Genomic DNA, 14,395 nt, shown 5'->3' on the forward strand with positions numbered 1-14,395 from the left:
CCGCCTTTGACGGCCTTTGTAGCCAAATGGCAAAATACGGTACCTTTATAGATTCGTCATGTCTGTCTGTCTGTCAGCCACTATTTTCCAAAACTAACTTGGTAAGTATATGTGTTCTGTGAACCGCATTAACATTTTTACAAAAAAATAGAAAAAAAAAAAAACATTAACATTTGGGGGTTTCCCGTAATTAGAACTGAAACTCAATTTTTTTTTCATCAAACCCATACGGGTATCTATGGATAGGTCTTCAAAAATGACATTGAGGTTCTAATATCAGTTTTTTCTAAACTGATTAGTTTGTGCGAGAGATACTTCCAAAGTGGTGTAATGTGTGTTACTTCTAAAATAAGTGAATGATAAAACTAAAAAAATATATGATGTACTATTACCATGAAAACTTCCACCGAAACGTTTTAGTTGGAACGAGGTCTAGTAAGTAGTTTTTTTTAGTACGTCTAAATGATGAGAGCTCATTTGCACTATGATTTTGAGCAACGATTTTTTGCCTTTTCCATAACTTTTACATTTTGTTGCTTCCTGCTGCGGAAGTCTTCATGGGCGAGTCCGACTCGCACTTGGCCGCTTTTTCAGAAACCACGTTGTCACGTCCTGGAAACACTTTTCACAAGGAAGTTCATTTCACAGTTAAGTTGACCACGGAGGTCTTTTTTTTTGAAAAGGAAGACAAACGAGCGTCTGCGAGAATTCTGCATATTGAATATGTATTTTTTATTTGTTTCGTATTGTATATTCTTTTTATATTCGTTTTATAATTTTTGGAGTCGGTGTCATCCAAGATAGGATTGTAACTACATACATAGTTATAGGTGAGATGTGCTTGAGTCGTGAGGAGGCGAGAGGCGAGGTCGGGTCGCGGCGGAAGTACACCGATTCCAAAAATAACAATAATCGTATCTAGAATTAGATTGATTAATTAGATTTTATAAAAATACGCTATAATAATTTGTAGTAAATATAATTTTTATACTTTTCAGTGCATATTATATCTATTGTTTTGGAATAGTGTTTTTGAAGTCGGTTGTTTTTTTGTTAAAAATTGTTTTCGCATCTGGATGAAAAGCTCGCTTTTAGTCCCTGGTACGAGGGACTAAAGTCGTCTTGCCTGGAGAGAATTGGCCACTTTGTCCCTCGTACCGGGACTAAAAGTGAGCTTTTATTGGAGGTGCGAAAAAAAAATCTTTAAATCTTTTAAATAGTGAGTACACAGTTTGGGCGCTTGAGGCGTTACCGTTGACTCGGCTATCGAACCAACGTCTCCACGCATTGCTTGAACTCGTTCGAGGACCACTCGGAACCAACGCGGCCGCTCGAGCGAGGCTGCTACCGCATCTGGCACAAACCTTGAAAGCCTTACTGAGGGCCCCAGCTGAGGTCTGTATACACAACTATTTATATTTAAGGTCCTGAAAGTAGCTTATATTCACTATTGAATTGCTTATAGTGGTTTAAATTTGTATTGAGAAAGTGCAAAATCCTTATTTAACTTTAACATACTGTCAATTGAAAGTTAATTTTAAAAATCAACATTAATGTATTTAATTAAAACACTTTTTAATGTACAAATAAAATTTGAAAAACAAAATTTTATGAACGATGCGGGACTCGAACCCACGACCTCCGGCGTTCCGTGTCAGTTCTAACCAACTGAGCTAACCGTTCGAGTACCGCCTCGTTATAAAATTCTGTTTGCTTTGTTCAATTCTCAGGCTGTGGCTTCATCTACAGGATCTACTTTACAGTTGATAACCTGCTCAACCCCAATATTTGCATAGTAGGAAATTGACTTGAGATGTCGCTCTTGTAAATCTAAACAATATGTTATGTTTTTTTTTTTAGAGTGATAACCCTCACTTCTAGGATTAATGCACAAATAAAATTTGAAAAACAAACTTTTTTATGTATTAAAACGTGTAATTTTAAAGTTGAGTATTAAAATGTAACGCTCGCGTTAATCAATAAAAATCAACAATGTATATTTATTTAAAACGATGTAACTTATTACAAATAATCCACAAATGGCTTGGATAAGAATGCTTTCAGTTTGACCTAGGTATTACAGCGTGTTTTAAGTCTAATACGTTAATTTTATTTTTGTTCTTGACCGATTGAACCTATATTTATTTTAGTTTTATTTTAAACCACTTTAATCAATAAATATTTTGTCATGAATAAGCTACTGTCATGATTTGTACTTATTGGTGTCCTGTATTGTGTACTATGAAACAAATCACTAAGTTGTTTAAACATTTACCCCCTTATTCATAATGGTCCGCTAACTTTAAACAGCCGCTTAGGAGTGTTTTTTCTCATTCTGACTTAGGTCAATAGAAGAAGACAGAGTGAGAATTAGCAATGCTTTAAGTTAGCAGACTATTATGAATAAGGGGGTTAATATAATGCAACAAGTAATATTTCCAACTGTATGCTGTTGGTTTCATAGCGCACCCTACTTAATATTCTGTAATTTAATATAGACATTTTTTAAGTGAAACAACTGAAAAAATATCTTAAGTATGTGCTTAAACACTTATACAAACATACATTTAGTCTTCAAATTGGTATTTACACATACTTACAGAAATAATAAACAAATAAAATTAAACTATTATTAGTTGAATAAAAACATTAATTAATGTAATGTACTCATACATCGAACTTAACATACATACACACATAACTGAAAGGATTAAGATACTAAATTAGATTACAATTACTCTTAAACACTTACATTTGATTATTGTGTGTTTGTGTTGTATTTTATATGTGGTGGTTTTTTTGTTTTATGTTTGCCATCGGACTTAAAGGGCTTGATAAACGGTAATATTAGCTGCGGCCTCAGCTCTATGATTTAACAACATTAAAAAATCAATATTTTTGGTGCTCTAATGCGGGTAGAACGAAATTGGAATGAGAAATCATGAGTCAAAACCTCAAAATTCAGGGTTTCGTGTTCGACTTCTTCCTAATCCAAAACTTTACCAATTGTAAGGAAGGTATGGAAATATTTTGTTTAAATTTTTAAACTTATTGTTGGATTTGTATATGATTGTTTGTTTGCGGCCTATATGGTTGAAGTATTATCTGAGTACTGAAGGAGTGCCTACTGCAAACTTATAAAACCAAAAAAAAAGCAAAGCTGAGTGACACAGATAAAGAATAAATATTATTTGAAAAAAAAAAATCCTGGTTAGAATACCAATTCTTCTCAGGCTTAAGGTATTTTTCTTTCAAATGGGTGGTTGAGTCTGTCGTTCAAAAAGTGATTGCAAAAAATAAAACGTTAAGTTGTTTCATATAAAAGAAGTCCACTTCTTAAAATTATTGATCTGGTAATATATAAGTTAATGAATGGTTTTGGTGACAATAATGCAGAGTTAATGTAAAAATTTCCTTTAAATTATAATAAAAAAAGGGTAAATAACAACCACCGTTAAAGTATCTAAAAAACGTATTAAACGCTTTAAAAACTCACATCACTTTTAATAACATCTAAAAACACACTAATTTAATCCATGGTACATTTTAATTTGAATATGGGAAATGTAAAAGTCCTATTTTTATGTGTCTTTTCATATTATATTATTTTCCGTTTTCCTTATTATGACTTTTGCATTAATTTTATTACGTAATACGTGGGTTGTTTTATTTTGTATGACTATTTCTCATTTTTCCTATAATATTATTTTTGATTTAATTTTATAGGAAAATAAATTTAAAGTAAAGTTTAAAGGTTATCCAGAGTACCCATCTACGGGTCTGATTTTTATTATTTGAGGGTAGTTTTTGGTTTGATTTATTATGAAAATATTTACAAAATAAGACATATTTTTACCCACGTATACAGCAGTGATATGTCATCGAATTGTAATGTGTTCGTCCGTGTTTAAACATCACAAGTGGATGGTATGTATGCACTTTGCACTTTGGCGGCAGGTGGCGAAACGGGGTTTGGACGATAATTAATACTTATTTGAAATTTAATCATATGAATTCTCTCCTTAAAGCCTAATTTGGTTTCTTAGCCTTGTTTTTTATCATAGATACATATTGGTAGAGCTTTAAATGCTGCTCCTGTATTCGATGTACATGCGATTGTCGTCCTAAGCCCCGTTCGTAATAAGGTCGAGAGCCGGCTAGCAGGTATATAATTGTTCGTCGTTCACAGGTAAGTGCACGCTACGCATGTCGCATGAACCCACATATTCTGTGTAAATGTTGTTGGTATATTAATTAGTCAACTAATTATAAAGTTGGTAAAATAATTCGAATCGATATTAAGGAAGGAGGTTTGAAACGGAAATACTGAGGCTGAATTTTGGTTAGTATTTGTGTGTTAAAATAAATTTTCGAGAAAGTAAGTTGCAGATGTACAAAAAGAATGAGATTATATTTTAAGGCGTTTTGTTGGCCTTATTTTGCAAAACTAGCTGATAAAAAATTTATCATCATTTTGGAAGTATTATAAATTATACTAACTTTACAAAAAAACTTCGAAAACCGCATGTCATCAACTGTAAACATAATGTAGAAATAGTATTTGTTATATTAGAAATGTAGAGACAATATTGTGTTGTCGTAACACTCGCATCGTGAAGTATGCACACAAAACGTAATCTAACTGTCACGATATATTCTCAAATAAATATATACCTATCATAGTATAACCATTACTTCTGTCAAACACTATACATGTTTATTTTTAAATAACTTCCAAGTTTTGGGAGGGACTGATTTGAAGATTTGAAAATAAACATGTGTGCGCATGTTGTTTACGCGTATGTATGTTTTGAGTGATTGTTTTTATGTTTTCGATTAATAATTATAACAAATTAAAACTTTACTTTTAAACAATTCGAATCTTATTGTTATATTTATATTTTTGTATGGTTTTTCAGATTTTAGAGTAAAGTACATATACAAACAATGATCGTTGCGCTCCATACTTCATTTATAGATTATTTGGGTTTTTTCATACCAATTAAACACCACCAATTAGCAGTCAACCAGCAAATATCAAGGGTTTTTTTTACCACTCATTTCTTAAAAACAATTTTTTCGAGAAATTTGTTCTTTTAAATAATAAAACTACTGTTAAAAGAAAACATTTTTAACTTTTAAGTGACTAGCAAATATCAAAATGGAGAAAAAAAATAGCTTAACTAATATATTCTAAATATATATTTTAAATAATTGCTTTGTATGCTTTGTGTTTTGTGTGTGTGTGTTTGTGTGAGTTCTAACTAACTTTTATTTGATTTAATTGTTAATTTTGGTTAAGGTCTTCTGTAACATTATTGCGACGACATTGTTTATGAAAACTCTATGATCGTTACACAAACACTTGACCGGAAAATTCTCAATAGAGACAATACACCATATTTACACAACACATTCCCTCTCTGTTAATATTATATATATTTGATTAAAAATTATTCTTAATTGACTGTGACTGAATGAAACTTTAAAAAAATAACAAGCGAGCTTTAGATGTCGCTCACTAAGTTGTGTGCAAACTCAAGATGTGTCGCATGCAAGCACTTACGGTTATGTCAAATCATACTTTTTCATACTACTACTAAGGAATTATTAGAATTCACGTATGAATATTCAATTTCAAGTTTGCTTTTATGGTTCTTCGTAATTGTATAATAAAATAAACTGTTAGTATGATTTGATATTGAAAAGTCCCGAGTGCAGCCTGTGATTTGTCAAAATGAATTAAACACTTTTCTTTTCAAACAAAATTAATCTTAATTACCATAGTAAACATATCACGTTGATGTCGAAGTGTTGATTCATTATGATTTTTCATTATTTTGGTGTACGCTTATAACGAGCATCCGATTTGACGCAAATTTGAAATGGTCACACGTATCTTATGTTCATCGCTATTATTTAGTCTTAGACACAAGCAGTTTGACTTAATACTGTGTGGTCATGAAAATTTCTAACACTTTATTTCAGACACTGATCATAGTTTTCGCTTTATATGCCTATTTATCAAGTAGTTTTCACAAAGATATTGTAATGATTACATAGAATATTGTCTACTTATGTCTTTATTAATAAAAATGTAGATAAAAATCGGATCACTACTAGCTTGCATTCAGTATTAAAGAGAAGTAGACAAGTATTGCTTGATAACTGCAGGAATTATAATAAAAAATTGAACCTGTAGAGCTTACCAGATATTGCTACACATATCTGACGAAACACCTTTAATAGGTCATCGCTCAACAAACCATATTTGTTGTATGCAAATTAAATATTCGCGCAATATGATCAGTGTCGGTTTAGTGTGTCGTCGGTGAGCGTTAGTGGGTGGTGAATGGTGTGCAGTGGGAGCGCGAAGTGGCGCTCAAGTCTCGCTCTGTGGGCAAAGCGGCGCGACTTCTCGGCGCTGACACCGCACGCCTGATCGACCACACGCAACAACAACAGCTTGTACGTATACGTTCTACAACATTTATCGTCAATGGTTTGTATTTTAAAAGATCCTGATATATTGGTAAGTTGAAGCCAAATGTCAAAAATCCGGTGTGATTTTTACCTTATTTGAACATTTTTATTGAATATCTATTTGATCATCTATCAAACGTCTCCTAAACACTTTTAAGGTGATATTCAATGTTTTGAAATGTAAATATAATTTTTTCTGCAATGTCAAATAATTGCTTAAATAGATTAATTAAAACATTATGATTTAATGCAGCATGATCATGAGAGAATTCAAGGTAAGATTTACATCAGTAATTAAAATTATATTTCAGTAGTGTGTGTTGATCCCTGAGATTAAGTTTTAAGATTTATTCAGGTTGAACTGTGCGTGGAAACGTTGGGAGAAGTCGTTAGTCTGCTGGCAAGAGATGATGTTGGACCAGTTGATACTGACAGAGGAGTGTTAGCAAGAGCTTTGCTTCCTACGGTATTGAAAATTGCTGTAGCTATGATAAAAGATAGAGGCAGAGATGAAAATATCGCGAACGATGATCCATTAATAGTAAGTGTCATTTTGAATAACAGTAAGAATTTGTATCATTGTAAATTGATGTTGTAACATAACATGTTCCTTAATATTTTCAGCGTAAACTTATTTGCGTATTATTGGATATGGTCCGCCAAATGTCTGAAGAACAATACTTGACAGTGATGAAATCTGTAGATGCGGAGGGATCTGGGAAGACTGATTCATTGGTAGGTGACGCTCTGGCATTGATGACGTCTCTTTTACAAAGGCCAGTTGTCAGACCACACTGGGCTGATATGCTACACGTACAACATTACGTTATGCTTCATGCGCTCAGGTAGTTATACTTTTTCTATCATATAAGTTACACTCACAAAATTATGTATTTGTGATTTTTATTTTCAAGGATAAATTTCGTTGCATGGAAAATTAGATTAACTGAAAAAAATATTGTTTGATACATCGTGACAGTTGATGATTAATCATTCTTTAAAAGTACTTCAAAAGTAATTATGGTTTATGAATATATATTTCTCATAAGTATTAAAAATTCACTTACATTATCTTAAAACGAGTATGAAAAGTAACAAAAGAAAGGTTCACTAACATCTAATAGTACAACAAGACATAACAATATTATACTTATTGATCAAATCCTTATAAATTATTGTAAGATAAAAAATTATTCAAATTTTTAAGTTGCAACATTATTATTCTTATCGATCAAATCCTTATAAATTATTGTAAGATAAAAAATTATTCAAATTTGTAGGTTGCTTGCCCGTACATTGCGCGAGAATTTATTAACAATAGATGAGAGTGATACCGATGCAATTTCGACCCTACACCAGACCTTGCAAGATTGGTTTGAGACTGTCGGGTTAGTGGCAGCCTCGCCGCCACTACAGTTGGAAAATTTCCCGGCCTCAAGAAGACAGAGGGCTATGATGTTGTATGGTGACATAAGAAGAAGTGCCGCCAGTTTACTTAGTGAAATGTGGCATGGCCTGGGTTAGTTAGCCTAGTGATATTTAATTATTAGGTGTAAGCTTAATCTAGCATGACTTATTTTTCTGTACTGATGAAAATCCATTAAGAAATTAATAATAATAAACAATCAATTTATTGTCAAAATAAAATAAGTTAAAGAAAAATTTTGTAGTCCTTTGAAGTGAAAAATTAGAACTGTATTTCAGATTAAAAATCATGAGTAAACAATCAATAAAATCAGAGTTCCGTACTCGGCTATTTCCTTTTAAAAATTGGATACTGAATGTTGAAAAAATATTGTGTGTTGGACTGTTTTTTTTCGTTTATTGATGTCGGATCGGTATAACTCTTCTTCTATTTTGTCCGGACGTTTTAAGTACGGTTTGAAGTAATCTAGCACCTATAAAAACAAATAAAAGGAAACAGAGTCACTGGTAATAATGGTATTGGCCACATTTGAATATAAAAAAATGTTGATCTAGGTTGTAAAAACTGAACAGGGAAAAATTTATGAACTCAATTTTACATGTTACTCAAAGAAGTACTTCAATTCAATTCTGCTTAAACGTTTCAGAGGAACATAAACGCTACTTTATACCGCAACTAGTGGGTCCCTTTTTGGAAGTAAGCTTTCTATGCGACGATGAAGTCCGCAACACTATTATACCGCTGTTCTTCGATATGATGCTGACTGAATACAGATACACACAGGAGACTTATGGTTAGTATAGAATTTAAAGCGGCCATGATGGTTGGAATAAAAAATAAAGTACAGTACAGTTGATGATGGTTATGCTATTGGTATAGTGAAATATAAGAAAATTTATTGAAGTAGGCGTTACTTTGCGGAAATCCATAATTATACAAATGATTTAAGTTTTCTTTAGTTTTAATTCCGCCAATATTTGTTTTTAAACAATTCGAGCTCCGGCACGAGACTCACGGAGGTTCATTTTGGCGAGACAACACGTCCTGAGGATGTCTCGTGTAGAGGCGAAACACGTGTCGAATTGTTTAAAAACAAATATTGGCGGAATTAACACTAAAGAAAACTTAAATCATTTGTATAGTGAAATATAGATATTAGAATATAGTATATGTGGAAAGGGGAAAAAACTAAATTTTCAAGTAAAGGATAATATTTGGTATAAAAATGTGTATACTAAATGTGTGCCAATCTTTAACCATATGTAAACCTTAGGTGCAATTAAATCATTGTTATTTTACAAAATTGCAAAGCGTTAATAACTAAAAAAAAAGTGTTGTGTACTTATGTGTGCACGCAAGAAGTTATACTTCTTTGGCCTAACTAAGCAAACATCATTGAAATGATTTATTCCCTGTGCTATTCTACGTTTTTAGATAGAACAATTTTGTAAAAATCTTGCAAAGATGGCTGTGACAATTAATTATTGAATAATGAAGACGGCTGTATGGGCTTGAACCCTTTGCCTGTCCTAATAATGGACGAAAAAACCAAAAAATATAACGAATGACGCAAACGTTAGAAAATTTTAGGTACCAACTTCAACCTGTTACTTTTGTGTTACAGTTATGCGCGCGCATCTTAAAATTTCACTCTCATATTTGTTTCATAACGCGCCTAAAGAAGTATAACTTCGAAAACAAGAATATCCTCAAAGGAACATATTGAAATTTATATTTTAATCAGGTGAGGGCAATCTCAGAAGCTTCGAAAATGAACTGATTGATAAACTTGACGTACTCGCGGAGGGAGGACGCGGAGACGCTCAGTGGCGTGCGCGGTTTGTGTCACTATGCGGCACAGCTTGCGGTGCTCTCGAAGTGGACGCGGGGTAAGTTAACATATCCCGACTCCAAGGAAAGTTGGGATGCATAGCTTCTGTTCAATAGAATAAAAACAGTAACATTATCAATCGCTGTATTAAAAAATAATAATTTCTGTGATTGTCTTGTTAAATAACGAGGATACGATGATGATGATCGTACGGAAACTACAAGAGAAACCTGGCTAGTAGGAAGAAAGTAAATCAAGAAAGTAACTCAAACTTAAGAATAGGGATGATCCCTATCGTGAAGAAAGGAAGGCTTTTGTATAACGAGAAGTGAATAACTATAATATTCAAAATGTATTGCAATTTTTTATTTTTATGAATTTCTACAATCAATATTTTTAACACTGCTTGATATAAGTGCGCCATGTTTCTGGAATGTAGCCACTGTTCACTGTAAAACTTTCTCAGATGCATAAATGTACGTAGCTTCTAGCAGACTTATTTATTGTTGTCTCAAGTGGTTTAGATTTAGGTAAGGTGAGGTGAGGTAAGTCCTCAGCTCTATTAAAGTCCTAAACCAAAAACTTAGAGCCATACTAGAATTATAGGAGTTTCGCAATAAGGCAGATTTGCTTAAAAGCCTACAGTACAAGGAAAAAGCCTATTGCTGTGAGTTTTGACAACACCAAGTGTCATCGTGATAACCAGAGTCCAATCTCTTTTGAACACCAGTGAAATCATAAGGGCATCTTCTCTGGAACTAAATTTAGTATTATTGTTTACTTTTTTATGGAAGAGAGGACAAACGAGCATACGGATCAACCGATGTTAAGTGATCACCGCCGCCCACATTCTTCTGCAATACCAGAGAAATCGTCCTGGAAACACCGCACAAGGAAGCTCATTCCACAGATTGGTCATACGTGGAAAAAAGTTCCTTAAAAACCGCACTGTGAAGCAACGCAACACATCCAGATGGTAGGGATGATATTATTATTTGTGGCAGGAATCAGGTCAAACAGCTCTTCGGAACACTCCCCTTGATAAATGCGGAAGACACACACATGAAGCAGTTATTTATTTATGGTGTGTGTGGATGATGCAGCTACTGTACTCATTAACTTTTGTATTAATTTACATTGACTTTTTTTGTCTTACTCGTGTAAGACATTGACTATTTGACGTCGGAGTGTGACTGTTGCATCATTTTACATTTTACATATTATATTGTAATTTGAAATGATTTGTAAATCGATGTACTTAAATGTAAATCTTGATATAAAAGAATTCTTCTAATTAGCTCAACCCTTTACGAAGTAGCAGTAATAAGTGTCATTTCCGTGACCTATGTGAATAAACTGATTTTGATTTGATTTGATTTGAAGCGACATAAGGATGTGGATTGTGGAAGCGACATAATGGCTAGATAACTTGGTGTTGCGTAAGGACGCAACACCAAGTTATCTAGCCATTCACAGAGCACTGGGTCCTACTTGCAGACTTAGAATAGCGGGCTCAACCCTGGTGGCAGCTGCCGCGCGGCAACTGGATGCTTTGCTACAGTACCGAGCTGCGCCGCCGCCACACCGCATGTATCTGATCACTAGCGTGCTGCGCTTCTATGAGCAGATAGAGCGTCCGCACATGTACATACGGTCAGTCGCCTAGTTTATTTTAGTTATTTTCATAGGGACTAGATTGTGATTATTTTATAGCGATAGAAATGACTGTACAATATTGTATATTTTTATTGAAAAGAGCGCAAAAAAAAAGAATGCTGGGAGAGTTTCTTGCGCCGCTTCTTCTATCTCAGAGCGCCATTTGTTTCCGAAGCGGTAGTAGTATAAGAAATTACATCAAAAAGAATTCTAAAGGAAGCAATTTTTGAGAAAATAAATGCCTTTTACGCTTTTTAGTATTTTGTCCTATATTGTAAATTATTAACTTTTTTGAAGTTATACTTCTTTAGGCGCGTTATGAAATAATGATAAGAGTGAAATTTTAATACGCGCGCATCACTGTAACACAAAAGTAACAGGGTGAATTTGGTTTATAAAATTTTCTGACATTCGTTACTTTTTTTTTGTTTTCTTCGTCCATTATTAGGATAGGCAAAGGGTTCAAGCCCGTACAGTCGTATTCGTTATTTAATAATTAATTGTCAAAGCCATCGATGCAAGATTTTAACAATATTGTTCTTCCTACAAACGTGAATGCACGAGGAATAAGTAATTTTAAGTATGTTTGCTTTGTTAGGTCAAAAAAGTATAACTTCTTGCGTGCATACATAAGTACACACATACACTTTTTTTTCTGCAGAGGAGGACTATTTGAGCTGTTTATAATTTATGTCTCAGAGAAGAAGTAAGAGATAAATTATTAAAAAAAATTGCGCTTCAAAATTTTCTTGATTATGTACCCAGGCGCATTAGTAAATTTTGTAGCAACTGTCACATATATGTGATAAGAATGTTACGGCCAGGAACAAGTAAACTTGTTATACCTACTACTCGATTAAGTAGAGTAACTAAGTCTTTTGTTGGGCGATGTATTTGCTTTTATAACATAATCCCAGTAAATGAACAAAACACATGTTCTGTTGTAAAGTCATATATTTAAAAATAAATTGTGTGGTAAATTCTGCCATAACATAAATGATTTTCTAAATGAGACCACTCCTGGAAAACGAATCAACCGTTATCAACGGTTATCAAATAAATTTTATTATAATACAATTTTGTTAAAAAGAGACCCACTGAGTATCTTTCGTGCGTTCTTTTTAAAGGCATATCTTTTCAAACGGGGCCGGGGTTTGATTTTAACGATCATTAAGTGATTTTAATAAAATATTCGAGAAAATAGGATCAAAAATTTTAATATGACTTACTTAAAATTCACAAACAAGTTAAAATTTAAATAATTAACTGTAAACTTTAATATATCAATTTGATTAGCTTCTAAGAATAATGATACAACGACAAATTAATATTCAAACTGAAATTGGACGGAGTAACATCCTAACTCATCAACGGTTGTAGCGGAACTGAGTCGACGCCGTAGAGAGGTGCTGGTTAAATCAATAAACTATTTTTTAAACAAGTTTTATATTCGTTAACGAATTAACTGTTTTTCTTCAAAGAAACCTGTTGAAAATAATAAGCTAATAAATTAAATCAACGTCTTCACCTGCAACTCGCAATAAATGAAGCATAATTCCGACTCTTTTGCACCTATCCCTTTCACAGTTGCAATGCCTCGCAAAAACAGCTTTTATTTTAAGATCATTTCATTGGAAAATGTTAACATTAACGTAAACTTACAATATTTTTGTTGTACTTAATTCAAAACAGCTGACGATGTTGCGAGCGAAAAGGTTGAATTGATATTATATTGAAGAAATAGCTACTACGTAGATATAAATGAAATTTAGCAATGTTAATAATATAATGTGAATCTATTAAATTATTATTGAATCATAAAACGATTACTGAAAACCCGTTGACGATTTAACAGTTTTTTTAACCTGTTGACCATTGGCAAAAAACAGTTAAATTAAATTAATTTAAAAACCCTCAATGACACACCTCTAATAGAGACAGTACCTTTAAATATACATCTTCATCCTCTACTTCTGTCACTTTTTATAATATAATTATTGTTCGAAGTAAATCCATCGAACAGCATTATGCAACACAACACTTGCTAAATAACTATAATTATTGGTTCTACTTGTGAGTACGCGGATCCTACTATTTATTGGTTAAAATGGTTACTCGGACCAGTCCTGTAATGGTTATAGGCAAATGGTTAATGGTAACTAGGACCGGACCGATCAATGGTTACTTGCGTACTGCATCTCTACTATGCATTGGTAATAATGGCTTAAATGGTCCTTCGGGCCGGTCCTGTAATGGTTAATGGTAACTAGGCGGTCCTGTGCCCGATCAATGATCACCCGCGTACTGCCTTATTAAAGGCAATACATGGTTTTATTACAATTGATTTTATCTACTAAGCAATATTTGTTATATAATGCTGTTCGATGGATTTACTTCGAACAGTTATACTATGGATAAAAATGTTTGTATTTGAATTACACGTTATGTTTGTATTGGCAGGTATGTTCATCGACTGGCCGCCATGCACCGCGCGTCAAATCACTCGGCGGAAGCCGGACTTACGTTACAACTGCACGCGAAACTGTTGGAGTGGAGCCCCGCCCCCCTGCCCCCGCGTCTGAGGCATCCTACCGCGCCCGACGCACATCACACACATATTGATCTCAAGGTGATCTGTTACATACAAATATATGTCTATTTATTTATTGACACACCAACAGCAATACAATAAAAACATAAAAAAAAAATGGTCTAATAGGTACATAATCTGGTATGAATGCCAGTTACTGGTGCATACACCACTCTCATTGATTTAAATACAAAATACAGTTCGACCTACAAATTTAACAAGAATTTTAAGCAAATTACTAAAAATAATAGATACAATATAACGAAGAAATAGTTTGTATGAATATCAACTAACATATTATTATTATTGTTAACGAAAAGAAATGTGCCGTTAGTTTTTTTTTCAGACTTGTCACTGTGTCATGAAAAATATCAAAATCTTTTTTGGACGCGGAAAATCGATTGTACTA

The 14,395-nt window shown here is 33.2% G+C and overlaps 1 protein-coding gene across 4 annotated transcripts in view; it reads left to right on the plus strand.

Annotated features, from left to right (window-relative positions):
• The window catches only part of LOC126977219 (dedicator of cytokinesis protein 1), a 91,761-nt gene that overhangs the window by 49,169 nt on the left and 28,197 nt on the right, over nt 1-14,395 (plus strand). For 2 of the 4 annotated variants that reach the window (XM_050825930.1, XM_050825931.1), the window contains exons 18-25: nt 1,221-1,395; nt 6,839-7,024; nt 7,108-7,328; nt 7,764-8,002; nt 8,556-8,702; nt 9,654-9,798; nt 11,238-11,393; nt 13,857-14,025. In XM_050825930.1, coding sequence (XP_050681887.1) covers nt 1,221-1,395; nt 6,839-7,024; nt 7,108-7,328; nt 7,764-8,002; nt 8,556-8,702; nt 9,654-9,798; nt 11,238-11,393; nt 13,857-14,025 — 1,438 coding nt within the window. Of the gene's footprint in view, nt 1-1,220; nt 1,396-6,363; nt 6,469-6,736; nt 6,759-6,838; nt 7,025-7,107; nt 7,329-7,763; nt 8,003-8,555; nt 8,703-9,653; nt 9,799-11,237; nt 11,394-13,856; nt 14,026-14,395 lie in introns of those variants that run through there. The other 2 variants (XM_050825929.1, XM_050825932.1) reach the window with 2 other exon arrangements.

This window comes from Leptidea sinapis, chromosome 44, assembly GCF_905404315.1.
Source record: "Leptidea sinapis chromosome 44, ilLepSina1.1, whole genome shotgun sequence".
Classification (NCBI taxonomy): domain Eukaryota; kingdom Metazoa; phylum Arthropoda; class Insecta; order Lepidoptera; family Pieridae; genus Leptidea; species Leptidea sinapis.